Here is a 14,530-nt window from a genome sequence, read left to right as displayed (position 1 = left end):
GAGGCTCCTCCTAGGTCTAAACTCTTAGCAACAGGGGTTTAAATTAAATTAAAAGGTATTTAATGTTTAAAATCATAATTGTGTTCGTGCTGTTGAGTGGAAACCCTGTTGTGTTTGGGTGGATTCACAAGCAGCTCGCAGGCGTTCCCATTTACCGTAACACCAGCACCGTGCAGGAAGTGCATTGAGTCAGCTGCTCCCAAAGGCTGCAGATAAAAAGCCCATTTGTGGCTAGGAAGTGCAGCGAGAAGGCGCGGAGACATCCTGCAGCAAACATGTCAGGTCTGTGATGTTTGTCTAATATTCTTCTAAACAATTCACTGTACCAAAATCTGTTTTCCATTAACTGCTGGGCTTGGGTTAGCGTTGCTCCTCTCCGCTGCTGTTTGTGTGTTTTTCCTTCTGCAACCGTGTGTTTAGCCAAGAAAAACAATACAGACAAAAATTGTAAGCCTGATAAATTGTAGTGGATGTAATCAAAGGATGTTTCTCTTCGATTTTTCCTGTTGATGGTAGCTTCGGAAAAGCAAGCTGGAGCCAGCAAGTAATGTAGGATTTCTTTTGACTGTCATAGGTTTATTTTTTCTTAAATAGCAAAACCACCTTTTGGAGGTGCCTTTCTCCATTGGCTATGCGGGCACCCCAAGTCACAAGCTTAAACTAGACAGCTAAGTTTTAAGCAAGCTAAAATTACAGGGGGGTGTGAGTTGTGCACAAAGCACCGGTTCGTCTCACAAGCTACACTGTGGCTTTATGCTAGCATGACCGAGAGGTGGTCCCTTCCAGGGCGTACGATACCATGACGGCACCTGCTCGAGCAAACGCCTGCACTAGCATTGAAATGATGCCATGGGTTTCAGTCACGGATACAAAAACACTTTAACATCGCGTCATGCACATTTCATTGTAAATATTGCTCTTTAGGCTCTTATGGGAATATAATGAATGTTGATACGACTGGAGCTTCGGAAGCAACCGCGAGACCAGAAGGTCTAAGCTATGCAGGTAGGCACTAATTCAGTTGTTCATCTCCCCTTACATCCATGCACAAGCTCATCCCTGTTAGGGATCCCGGTCTCTGGCTGTCAGTCATTGCCAAGCAAGCAGATTTTTCCACAACCAACAAAGATCCTGCTTGGGCATGTAAATTTATGTTAGGAATGGAGTTGCCTTTGAGATGCTCTAAGGAATATTTAAGACCGTCACAGAGAAAATGCAAGGTCTAGCTGGGTCTATCCAGCTCCTGCCGTTGAGCCTGCTGTTATCTCCTCCTTAAGAGGGTTTCCCTCATGACCTAAGTTTCTGAACATTTCCCCATTATAGTCCTAAATTAAAAGAAACTAAATCTATTCCACCCAAAGGCTTAGATTTAAAACAAGAAGACCTGCCTTTTAGTCTGCACGCTAGAGAAATGTCCTCAGTATTTGGAAAAAAAAAAAAGTCTTTTATATCAGCTGTGTATTGATTTCTAGGGCACTTGCCCTTCATCAAAACTGGTCAATTCTAACATTTCTTCTCCCAAAATAGATTATGAAGGATTCAAAATGTCAGCTCAGTCTTAAGGACTGTTAGAACAACTTGCTTCTGATTTTGAAAATGAAAGGAACAGTCACGCATGTTGTGTTGTAGGAGTTCCTGCCTCTGAGAAGATAGCAGAAAGAGATTTGAAGAACATGGAGAAATACAAAGCCAAGATTAAAAAAGTTGGCAACATGAAGTCTGTTGATCCAGCAGTGATTGCTGGTATCATCTCTCGAGAGTCACACGCCGGGACCATATTGCAGGGCGGCTGGGGTGACCACGGAAATGGATTTGGGTTAATGCAGGTATGGTCAACCATCTTAAAAACACAAACCTCACCCTTCTTTTGAAGCAGAAAGTCAGAAGAGCAGCAGGGGACCCGTTGAAAGGCAATCCCTTAAAACTTTTCCGCCAAGTCTTTGGCCAGAACAAAGCCCAGGCTGACCCGGCCGTCAGCTCCGGGCACTGGGGAAGGACCCTGGTGAGCGTCAGGGCACGAGCAGGCTGCTTTGCACCGTGAAACTGCTGCTTGCTTCCCAGCACTCTCTTGGGAATGGAGACGTTAATCATTCCTATTTCATACTTTAGATCATAAATCTTGCTGTAAAAAAGCTGGGTTTTTTTTTTTTAACTAAGCATGGAAGCCTGTAGGCTGCAGCTACGCACAGTCAGGTTAATTACCCTACATGTACCACAGGGGCCTGGCTAGTGGGGAATCTTCCTTCATTATTCATGCCTACATTCACACATCATTTGGTTGCCAAGTTGCATGCTTATCCGTACAATCCCTAAACATTGCCTGCACGCATTGGGATCCGCTTTTGTAACAGCTCCAGCCCCCTCAGGCTTGTGCTTTACTACCCCATGGTTAAGAGGTGGAGAAAGGAGAAGGAGAATGAAGAAGGAGGAAGGAGAAGGGGAACTGGGGCAGAGAAACAGGGGAGATCCATGGAGGAAACAGGGGTTTTAGTACCCTGTGGTTAAGAGATGAAGAAAGAAGGAGGAGAACTGGGCAGAGAAACAGGGGAGATCCGCAGAGGGAACAGGGGGTTTCCCACCCTTGGTGCAGCCGGGAAGGAGAGGAACAGACACCTTGCAGCTGGAAAAACTCAAGCAGCAGTAAGCCTGCTTCCGGCACCCTGTCACCTTTGCAGCAGTTTAAGGCTCCGACAGACAAGGAGATGGGGCGGGCATTCCCCTTCAGTGCCTCCATATTCTGCTATTCACATATCTGCTGGCGCTGCCTGCGCCTCGAGCTGAGCTTGCTTCCTCTCTATACAATTACAAAAGAGGTAAGTCATGAGATTAAAGATCAAAGGGAATGCAAGCAGCCTGTACGACATGAAGAGCCCTGGATAAATAGTGGTGTTTCTGGTGTGCTGATACTGCTGTTTCACTTTCAGGTTGACAAACGGTACCATAAGATTGTCGGTTCATGGGACAGTGAAGAGCACTTAGCACAAGGCACAGGTATTTTATGCGATATGGTAAACGCAATCCAGAAGAAATTCCCAACTTGGACAGAGGAACAGCAGCTCAAAGGTAGAGTTTCGTCAGCTTTAAAACGCTTGACACGTACAAAAGCCAAGTGCAATAACGCTGTAAACTAAACACATCCCAGTTCCCCTGTTCATTTAATTGAGGTGTGGAATAATTTTCCTTAATACTCACTAGAAGGAATAGAGGATTAAGATTTGGCTAGCTTTCTAGCAGGCTTTTGGAATACTTGTCAAATATCATGACATTTTTCAGTTCCAAGGAAGAAGGGTGGTTTTTTCCCCTCCTCTCCCCATTTCATTTGTTTTGTGTTTCTATACCCACCTACAAAAAGCTACTATCCTGGGAACTCTGAAGAAGGAACACTTTAATTCTGAAAATGTATGGTCCTCTCTGGAGGAAACATGGTTATATTCTCAAGCACTGATTACAGCTGAAGCAGTCTTTATGGTTGGGTCCCTTTATTCCAACTACAATACAAATATGTCTGAGGTTATTAATGAAGGCAGGCCTGAAAGAATATGCACAAAAGGAAACAGCCATACAACTGAAGATGTTAACATTAGTAAAATACAGCAAGGGGACAACGATTGCCAAGTCTGGATGTAAAGGAGGAAGTTATGATTTCTTCACAAAGTTTGAACACAAAAAGGAGCACCTCGGGGACAAAAATAGCTGGAAATGGTAATACTATGGCCAACAACACTGGTGGAAAGAGAGCTACAAACTAAAGCAATGAATTTAAGTTGCGATTTTGGTTTGTTTTCTTATTTACTGACAAAGCACCATCTCTGTTTATGTGTTTCTTTCACTCTCATTTCAGGTGCGATCTCAGCCTATAACGCAGGCCCTAAGAACGTCCAGACCTACGACAGAATGGATATTGGCACAACACACCATGACTACGCCAATGATGTGGTTGCAAGAGCCAAGGTTTTTAAGAGAAATGGATACTGAGACATGCCAGTGATTTTTAGATTTGAGTCACTGATTGCATGCTTTGCTTCTAATTAAAAAAATCCTGGATTTCTCCCCCAGAAACAGTAAGAATGGGGGAGGGCAAGGAAGCCAGAAACAAGTGCAAGCTTTCAATGACTTCTTTCTTTCGCCTAGGCTAAAAAAGTCACTTTAAACAAAACACTGCTAATAATCCAAACTGTAACCTATCTTTTGCCATTTATTTCTCTCACTTCATGAGAAGATTCAAGCAGAGTTTCCACCCGGGCTTGTAGTTTCTCAAGCAGCAGACTGATGCTGCAAGGAAGTTATATCACTGCTTAGTAAGAATTTCTCTGCCTTAGATTTTATCTGTCAATACACGTCTCCATCAGCAGTACAAAACTGGTTGTTAACAACTTGTAATTTTGGAACTGAATATTTGCAATAAAGATTGTATGTGATTAATCCACCAGAAGAGTATATCACAACGTATCACATTCTTTCAGAATAATTGCTCTTAACTTTGGTGATGTGACCCCAAAGTGGCTGTTTCTTGTGACAGAAGGGAAAATACTAAGCTATCCTTCACTTTTTTTGCCCTTGACGCTACTTCGTTTTAGCCTTTACAGTTGTGAACTATCTGTAAAACTCAAGCTGCTGTAATTAATACTTCTATTGAAGCTGCGTATTAGCTTCAGTGCAGGGTCTGGAGTAAGAATATGCACGTTACATCATGTTTTTAAAACGGCATGCACTTTATAAAATCTGATGCAAGTTCATGCACAATAAACAGACCTCTTCAATTGATCATGTAATAAAGCTTCTTGGGGAGCCTTAGCTTCAGAGTTGTTGGGCTCATCCAGCCACTTCAAGACACAAAGGGGAAAAGTAAGTGTTTTAGAGAGGTTTAAAAAAACCCTCAAGCGTTATCGCTAGGGGCTAAAGAAGAAATAACAGAGCACGGAGCAGGGGGGGTTGTTTGTTTGTTTGTTTTAACCATGGTGCATTTTTAATAGCCAGTATTTTGTACCTGTGATTAAAAATATCCTGATGCTATTATCAGAATTGTATTCATCTACTCACACTACAGTATTAATTACCAAATCTGAAACGGTAAGTGAACCTGCAACAGAGCAATAGGGCAGAACTAGAAATTTATTCTTAAAACAGTACATTTCCACATTGCTACCGCATATTGCACCAAAGACTTGTTTGAATAGACTTTAAATGCTACAGCAGGTAGACACGGCAAAAGGCTCCTACCCAAGAAGCAAGCTCAACTTGAGTCAGCTGCGTGCCCAAGCAGCAAAGGCAGCTAAGGGTACCCTGGGCTGTACGAACAGAAGCACAGCTTCACCAAGGGAAGGGATTACCTGCACTTGTTAGGCCACTTCTAGAGCAGTGTCCAGTTTTGGGCACCCTGACACAGGAGAGACCCAATTTAGTAGACAGAACTCAGTGGAGAGCCACCAGGATGGTTGGGGCCGGGGCATTTGCAGCTTCAGGTGGACCTAACAGCAGCCCCACAGCACCTACCTACCTGTGAGGGATAATTGAGGAGATGGAGACAGGAATGGCTCCTCACAGTAGTGCAAGGTGGGAAGAGAAGTGACAAGAGGTATAAGCTGGAAAAAAAAAAAAAGAGGTTCACGCTGTTTACAAGACTGTATTCCACATATAACCTTTTCCCCACGAGGACCGCCAGGCAGCAGAGCAGGCTGCCCAGAAAGCCCGAGCTGTCCCTGTCCTCAGAAGTTTTCAAGACCCGACCGAACAAAGTCCTGAGCAACCTGGCCTGATGACCTCCGTGCCGGCCCTGCTTTGAGGAGGAGACTGGACTGGAGAGCCGCAGGCATAGAATTTTGCTATCATCTTAAGTCAGCCTGTTTGCTCCCTGCACAAAAAGGTAGCCTCTCTTACCTGTGCTTCATGAAGATTTACATGAAGTATTTACAATGCTCCATTAATGAAAGGATGTGAACACACACTGTTTGTGCACCCTGTTGGTTCGGCTTTTACACCTGAGAGTAAATCTTCAGAGAACGTATGCTTACACAGAGAAGGTTTGGGATAGCAGATTGACCGTAGGACAGCTGAGACCTTGGAGGAAATACCATTTCAGAAACGCCCAAGCCGACACCATACATTAAAAAATTTTAAGAAAATACAATTTCATTTTTCATTAAAACTGCCAGCTTGCCAATTAAAGGCAGCTGTAAACATCTCTCGTAGCTAAATCTTGCCCAGAAATAACAGGTACTATCTAAAGCACTCTCCCCTCTCTGTACTTGGGGAAGCAGTCATTAGCTCTGCTCTAACTTCAGTAGTTTATCACTTATTTTTTTAAGTTGTGCCCAGCACCAAACAAGCTTGCTCGTTAACGTGTTCTTTCCGGTTTACACCGCAGTACTTTTGAAGGCTGCGGCATCCCTATAGCGTAATGAATAGAAGATTCATATTCATACACATACTGCGTATGACAGGACTGGCAGCGCTCCCTCTGTTGGAGATTCACCAGGCTGCAGCGCCGTGGACACAAATCCCAAACGTCCTTGGTAAGGCTGAGCGATCCTGGCTTTGGTGCTCCGGGCCACCAATCCCAGTACAAGGCTTACATTGGCTATCCCTCAGCAACCAGACCCCCTTTGCAGAACTTCCCGGGCCCTACTCCTTGTGCCTTCTCTTTTAGGCATGCCCTGTACCTCGGATGCACTGCACATCCTCCAAAAGGGCTGAAATTTCAGCTTTACTAAGTACCTCCCTGAGGGAACATGGTCAACACAGTTATAATCCACCGCAGTGCAAGATGGCGCGCAGATGCGGGAAGGAAGATGGGAGGGAAGAAAAGCAACATTAATTTATCAGCTTCTTTCTCCTTGTCATTCTGTCTACTCCAGACTGACATCAGCATTTTCTGCGTCCTTCCAACTACAGCCTGCAGCTTGTGGAGAAATTGAGGGGTTTCGGCTCCGTTTGGCATTTCTGTCTTCAGCCTGCCCGTAGGAGCCATTACACTCTTCAATGCCACTACCACAGCCCGTCCTCCTTTTTCTTCTGCACATCGTGCCGCCAGCTTTTACGTTCCTCTACTGGTACGTTTATTCCTTTGAACTCCTACTGGTGTTTTCTCTGGACGCGTGCAGAAAGGATAAACGTTCATTTTCAGCGCCTGCATCCCCCTGATCTTCTCACAACGTGCAGTCATTAAGATTAACTCCTCTACAGCGTGTCCAGTGTGGGAGAGGCTCACAGTGTAGTAAACTATCGCATTTATGCTCGCTGGAATGAAAACTACTTTATCATTTGATACAGCAGCGGCTTCCTAACTTTCTAACAGCGGCCACAATTCTTAAAACTGTAAACAAAAATATGCACACAGTACCATTCAAGATCTTTCAGTAAAAGGTGTTATTTTATAAGTTTGCAGCCCGTAATTACTAACTTGCATCAAAGAGGTATGGCTCAGGGTCTCCCGATTTCTGAAGTTTGCAATTTTAGAACAGGAAAGCCGCAACTTCCACACAGACTGCAGCTCTTAGGCTATTACTATTAAACATTTGGGATCAAGAAGTATGTATGATGTGAGATAACGTGTCTCCTGAAAGACTAATTATACGACCTACCAAGCTCTGAATCACTGCCTTCAGTGCAGTTGCAAAGGCAAAATGAACTTAATTCAGCAGCAGTTTCTGCGGAAGGAAGAAGCACAGGCCCCTGGCACCACCGTGTGGTAGGGAGACCCAAAGCCCATGGCACTGGCTCATGGCACTCCATGGTGAGGTCAACACAGGAGACCAAGTTTCATTGCAGAACCACACTGACAGGCTTTTTGCAGAATTCCTGAAAGATGAGTGTTCAAGAGACGGGTTGACATGGTGCTGGGGGACATGGTTTAGTGATGTTTTGGGTTTTTTTTGTCAGAGTTAGGTTGATGGTTGGACTAGATGATCTTGAAGGCCCCTTCCAACCTAGATGATTCTATGATTCTATGAATAAAAACTAGGATGAGCTGGATCTGAATGAGAGGGTGCTGAATGCCTCAACTAGCAGTAAGCACAAGGGGAATCCAGGACATAAACCACAATTTGGGGCACTTTTGAGGCTGCCCAAAACCACCACCGGTACCCCTGACATAGCAGGAGAGCTCGCAAGGCAGTGCAGCTTACATACTGCCTCCTCAGTGCCAAGTGAGTGATGGGACAAGCAAGAGATGCTGCAGAGAGCACCGGCAAAAGCCGGAACCGGAGACCTGAGCCTGCAGCAGCTCCTGAGCTCTCGCTGTGACCTGCAAGCTGTAGCCCGCTCGACATCACGCAGATGACAGACAGGACTGTTGTTATGAACCATCGTGTGGACGTGCCGTTCTGTCGCGGTAGGCTGAATACAGGTTTGTTGAGGAAAACACTTCCCAGAACTTGTGAGACTCCCTGCATGCATACATGATTAAAGAACAATTCCTGGATAGGGCCTCAGAAAACACGGGAGATCCACCCACGTGCCTTAACTACTGTGATGTAAAGAAGCAAACTAGTACATCCTTTACGATTCTCCACCGGCAATAAGGGAGCACAGACCATTTGGTGATTACAGGTTTGTGAATTATCTTCGGTGGTGTTTTGAATATTCAATATCTTCTTATGTCACTCCTGTATGAGCCATCTCTTTTTTAATTTCCTTCCCGAGAGAGGTACTTCCCTGTGTTTCAACCTTCTTTGAACTCGCTCATAATTGTGAACATGAAAATCCCCATGCACAGGCTGCTGTGACTTTTTGCAGCTGGTTCTTGATGTGAGGCGTCAACAGTAGAGGGAAAATTTACAGAACTGAATCTTTCAACACTTACGACACAGAAGGAATTTCCCGGCTTAAAATGCGAGAGAGGGGATGAAAGAGCGAAACAGCATCTCACCCTCACAATATTTACCGTGGGAGAGACACGTCTGGACGGATTAGCAGTGACGGGGAGGTCTGCCATCCAGTGGCTCTTTTCATTACAGCTGAGCAGCTACAGTGGCTTTGATCCACGCTGCCTGCTAATTTGGGTTTGTGCCTTCACCCTTGTTGTCACTGTACAAGAGGGGAGAGCAACAGGGACCTGGCATATTCTCTGCATATCCAAATTCTCGGTAGCTGCAGCTCTGTGTCGTGTTATTGTTGCTGGGTCTTTGCCTGCAAAAACTTTATTACAACCGAAAGTGCAAAATCCCATTTCCCCATTGACAGCAACGTTACTGTTCCCAGCAACTGAAGGAGGGGCGGCTGTTTTTAGACGAGGCTCCTCCTAGGTCTAAACTCTTAGCAACAGGGGTTTAAATTAAATTAAAAGGTATTTAATGTTTAAAATCATAATTGTGTTCGTGCTGTTGAGTGGAAACCCTGTTGTGTTTGGGTGGATTCACAAGCAGCTCGCAGGCGTTCCCATTTACCGTAACACCAGCACCGTGCAGGAAGTGCATTGAGTCAGCTGCTCCCAAAGGCTGCAGATAAAAAGCCCATTTGTGGCTAGGAAGTGCAGCGAGAAGGCGCGGAGACATCCTGCAGCAAACATGTCAGGTCTGTGATGTTTGTCTAATATTCTTCTAAACAATTCACTATACCAAAATCTGTTTTCCATTAACTGCTGGGCTTGGGTTAGCGTTGCTCCTCTCCGCTGCTGTTTGTGTGTTTTTCCTTCTGCAACCGTGTGTTTAGCCAAGAAAAACAATACAGACAAAAATTGTAAGCCTGATAAATTGTAGTGGATGTAATCAAAGGATGTTTCTCTTCGATTTTTCCTGTTGATGGTAGCTTCGGAAAAGCAAGCTGGAGCCAGCAAGTAATGTAGGATTTCTTTTGACTGTCATAGGTTTATTTTTTCTTAAATAGCAAAACCACCTTTTGGAGGTGCCTTTCTCCATTGGCTATGCGGGCACCCCAAGTCACAAGCTTAAACTAGACAGCTAAGTTTTAAGCAAGCTAAAATTACAGGGGGGTGTGAGTTGTGCACAAAGCACCGGTTCGTCTCACAAGCTACACTGTGGCTTTATGCTAGCATGACCGAGAGGTGGTCCCTTCCAGGGCGTACGATACCATGACGGCACCTGCTTGAGCAAACGCCTGCACTAGCATTGAAATGATGCCATGGGTTTCAGTCACGGATACAAAAACACTTTAACATCGCGTCATGCACATTTCATTGTAAATATTGCTCTTCAGGCTCTTATGGGAATATAATGAATGTTGATACGACTGGAGCTTCGGAAGCAACCGCGAGACCAGAAGGTCTAAGCTATGCAGGTAGGCACTAATTCAGTTGTTCATCTCCCCTTACATCCATGCACAAGCTCATCCCTGTTAGGGATCCCGGTCTCTGGCTGTCAGTCATTGCCAAGCAAGCAGATTTTTCCACAACCAACAAAGATCCTGCTTGGGCATGTAAATTTATGTTAGGAATGGAGTTGCCTTTGAGATGCTCTAAGGAATATTTAAGACCGTCACAGAGAAAATGCAAGGTCTAGCTGGGTCTATCCAGCTCCTGCCGTTGAGCCTGCTGTTATCTCCTCCTTAAGAGGGTTTCCCTCATGACCTAAGTTTCTGAACATTTCCCCATTATAGTCCTAAATTAAAAGAAACTAAATCTATTCCACCCAAAGGCTTAGATTTAAAACAAGAAGACCTGCCTTTTAGTCTGCACGCTAGAGAAATGTCCTCAGTATTTGGAAAAAAAAAAAAGTCTTTTATATCAGCTGTGTATTGATTTCTAGGGCACTTGCCCTTCATCAAAACTGGTCAATTCTAACATTTCTTCTCCCAAAATAGATTATGAAGGATTCAAAATGTCGGCTCAGTCCTAAGGACTGTTAGAACAACTTGCTTCTGATTTTGAAAATGAAAGGAACAGTCACGCATGTTGTGTTGTAGGAGTTCCTGCCTCCGAGAAGATAGCAGAAAGAGATTTGAAGAACATGGAGAAATACAAAGACATGATTAAAAAAGTTGGCAACATGAAGTCTGTTGATCCAGCAGTGATTGCTGGTATCATCTCTCGAGAGTCACACGCCGGGACCATATTGCAGGGCGGCTGGGGTGACGAAGGAAATGCATTTGGGTTAATGCAGGTATGGTCAACCATCTTAAAAACACAAACCTCACCCTTCTTTTGAAGCAGAAAGTCAGAAGAGCAGCAGGGGACCCGTTGAAAGGCAATCCCTTAAAACTTTTCCGCCAAGTCTTTGGCCAGAACAAAGCCCAGGCTGACCCGGCCGTCAGCTCCGGGCACTGGGGAAGGACCCTGGTGAGCGTCAGGGCACGAGCAGGCTGCTTTGCACCGTGAAACTGCTGCTTGCTTCCCAGCACTCTCTTGGGAATGGAGACGTTAATCATTCCTATTTCATACTTTAGATCATAAATCTTGCTGTAAAAAAGCTGGGGTTTTTTTTTTTAACTAAGCATGGAAGCCTGTAGGCTGCAGCTACGCACAGTCAGGTTAATTACCCTACATGTACCACAGGGGCCTGGCTAGTGGGGAATCTTCCTTCATTATTCATGCCTACATTCACACATCATTTGGTTGCCAAGTTTCATGCTTATCCGTACAATCCCTAAACATTGCCTGCACGCATTGGGATCCGCTTTTGTAACAGCTCCAGCCCCCTCAGGCTTGTGCTTTACTACCCCATGGTTAAGAGGTGGAGAAAGGAGAAGGAGAATGAAGAAGGAGGAAGGAGAAGGGGAACTGGGGCAGAGAAACAGGGGAGATCCATGGAGGAAACGGGGGCTTTAGTACCCCGTGGTTAAGAGATGAAGAAAGAAGGAGGAGAACTGGGCAGAGAAACAGGGGAGATCCGCAGAGGGAACAGGGGGTTTCCCACCCTTGGTGCAGCCGGGAAGGAGAGGAACAGACACCTTGCAGCTGGAAAAACTCAAGCAGCAGTAAGCCTGCTTCCGGCACCCTGTCACCTTTGCAGCAGTTTAAGGCTCCGACAGACAAGGAGATGGGGCGGGCATTCCCCTTCAGTGCCTCCATATTCTGCTATTCACACATCTGCTGGCGCTGCCTGCGCCTCGAGCTGAGCTTGCTTCCTCTCTATACAATTACAAAAGAGGTAAGTCATGAGATTAAAGATCAAAGGGAATGCAAGCAGCCTGTACGACATGAAGAGCCCTGGATAAATAGTGGTGTTTCTGGTGTGCTGATACTGCTGTTTCACTTTCAGGTTGACAAACGGTACCATAAGATTGTCGGTTCATGGGACAGTGAAGAGCACTTAGCACAAGGCACAGGTATTTTATGCGATATGGTAAACGCAATCCAGAAGAAATTCCCAACTTGGACAAAGGAACAGCAGCTCAAAGGTAGAGTTTCGTCAGCTTTAAAACGCTTGACACGTACAAAAGCCAAGTGCAATAACGCTGTAAACTAAACACATCCCAGTTCCCCTGTTCATTTAATTGAGGTGTGGAATAATTTTCCTTAATACTCACTAGAAGGAATAGAGGATTAAGATTTGGCTAGCTTTCTAGCAGGCTTTTGGAATACTTGTCAAATATCATGACATTTTTCAGTTCCAAGGAGGAAGGGTGGTTTTTTCCCCTCCTCTCCCCATTTCATTTGTTTTGTGTTTCTATACCCACCTACAAAAAGCTACTATCCTGGGAACTCTGAAGAAGGAACACTTTAATTCTGAAAATGTATGGTCCTCTCTGGAGGAAACATGGTTATATTCTCGAGCACTGATTACAGCTGAAGCAGTCTTTATGGTTGGGTCCCTTTATTCCAACTACAATACAAGTATGTCTGAGGTTATTAATGAAGGCAGGCCTGAAAGAATATGCACAAAAGGAAACAGCCATACAACTGAAGATGTTAACATTAGTAAAATACAGCAAGGGGACAACGATTGCCAAGTCTGGATGTAAAGGAGGAAGTTATGATTTCTTCACAAAGTTTGAACACAAAAAGGAGCACCTCGGGGACAAAAATAGCTGGAAATGGTAATACTATGGCCAACAACACTGGTGGAAAGAGAGCTACAAACTAAAGCAATGAATTTAAGTTGCGATTTTGGTTTGTTTTCTTATTTACTGACAAAGCACCATCTCTGTTTATGTGTTTCTTTCACTCTCATTTCAGGTGGGATCTCAGCCTATAACGCAGGCCCTATGAGTGTCCAGACCTATGACAGAATAGATATTGGCACAACACACCATGACTACGCCAATGATGTGGTTGCAAGAGCCAAGGTTTTTAAGAGAAATGGATACTGAGACATGCCAGTGATTTTTAGATTTGAGTCACTGATTGCATGCTTTGCTTCTAATTAAAAAATTCCTGGATTTCTCCCCCAGAAACAGTAAGAATGGGGGAGGGCAATGAAGCTAGAAACAAGTGCAAGCTTTCAATGACTTCTTTCTTTCGCCTAGGCTAAAAAAGTCACTTTAAACAAAACACTGCTAATAATCCAAACTGTAACCTATCTTTTGCCATTTATTTCTCTCACTTCATGAGAAGATTCAAGCAGAGTTTCCACCCGGGCTTGTAGTTTCTCAAGCAGCAGACTGATGCTGCAAGGAAGTTATATCACTGCTTAGTAAGAATTTCTCTGCCTTAGATTTTATCTGTCAATACACGTCTCCATCAGCAGTACAAAACTGGTTGTTAACAACTTGTAATTTTGGAACTGAATATTTGCAATAAAGATTGTATGTGACTAATCCACCAGAAGAGTATATCACAACGTATCACATTCTTTCAGAATAATTGCTCTTAACTTTGGTGATGTGACCCCAAAGTGGCTGTTTCTTGTGACAGAAGGGAAAATACTAAGCTATCCTTCACTTTTTTTGCCCTTGACGCTACTTCGTTTTAGCCTTTACAGTTGTGAACTATCTGTAAAACTCAAGCTGCTGTAATTAATACTTCTATTGAAGCTACGTATTAGCTTCAGTGCAGGGTCTGGAGTAAGAATATGCACGTTACATCATGTTTTTAAAATGGCATGCACTTTATAAAATCTGATGCAAGTTCATGCAAAATAAACAGACCCCTTCAATTGATCATGTAATAAAGCTTCTTGGGGAGCCTTAGCTTCAGAGTTGTTGGGCTCATCCAGCCACTTCAAGACACAAAGGGGAAAAGTAAGTGTTTTAGAGAGGTTTAAAAAAACCCTCAAGCGTTATCGCTAGGGGCTAAAGAAGAAATAACAGAGCACGGAGCAGGGGGGGTTGTTTGTTTGTTTGTTTGTTTGTTTTAACCATGGTGCATTTTTAATAGCCAGTATTTTGTACCTGTGATTAAAAATATCCTGATGCTATTATCAGAATTGTATTCATCTACTCACACTACAGTATTAATTACCAAATCTGAAACGGTAAGTGAACCTGCAACAGAGCAATAGGGCAGAACTAGAAATTTATTCTTAAAACAGTACATTTCCACATTGCTACCGCATATTGCACCAAAGACTTGTTTGAATAGACTTTAAATGCTACAGCAGGTAGACACGGCAAAAGGCTCCTACCCAAGAAGCAAGCTCAACTTGAGTCAGCTGCGTGCCCAAGCAGCAAAGGCAGCTAAGGGTACCCTGGGCTGTAC

The 14,530-nt window shown here is 44.2% G+C and overlaps 2 protein-coding genes across 2 annotated transcripts; both read left to right on the top strand.

Annotated features, from left to right (window-relative positions):
- The first annotated feature begins 233 nt into the window (after positions 1-233).
- LOC141463491 (lysozyme g-like) lies at positions 234-5,015 on the top strand. The gene is made up of 5 exons (XM_074145932.1): positions 234-282; positions 925-1,005; positions 1,630-1,826; positions 2,925-3,063; positions 3,842-5,015. The coding sequence occupies exons 1-5, from the start codon at positions 276-278 to the stop codon at positions 3,973-3,975; spliced, it is 558 nt and encodes a 185-aa protein (XP_074002033.1). The 5' UTR covers positions 234-275; the 3' UTR covers positions 3,976-5,015.
- Positions 5,016-9,461: 4,446 nt separating this feature from the next.
- LOC141463797 (lysozyme g-like) lies at positions 9,462-14,251 on the top strand. The gene is made up of 5 exons (XM_074146419.1): positions 9,462-9,510; positions 10,153-10,233; positions 10,858-11,054; positions 12,153-12,291; positions 13,070-14,251. The coding sequence occupies exons 1-5, from the start codon at positions 9,504-9,506 to the stop codon at positions 13,201-13,203; spliced, it is 558 nt and encodes a 185-aa protein (XP_074002520.1). The 5' UTR covers positions 9,462-9,503; the 3' UTR covers positions 13,204-14,251.
- Positions 14,252-14,530: the final 279 nt, after the last annotated feature.

The sequence above is a fragment of the Numenius arquata genome, chromosome 1, assembly GCF_964106895.1.
Source record: "Numenius arquata chromosome 1, bNumArq3.hap1.1, whole genome shotgun sequence".
NCBI lineage: Eukaryota > Metazoa > Chordata > Aves > Charadriiformes > Scolopacidae > Numenius > Numenius arquata.
Note: the sequence above shows the minus strand (reverse complement) of the source record. Positions and strands in the feature narration are given on the sequence as shown.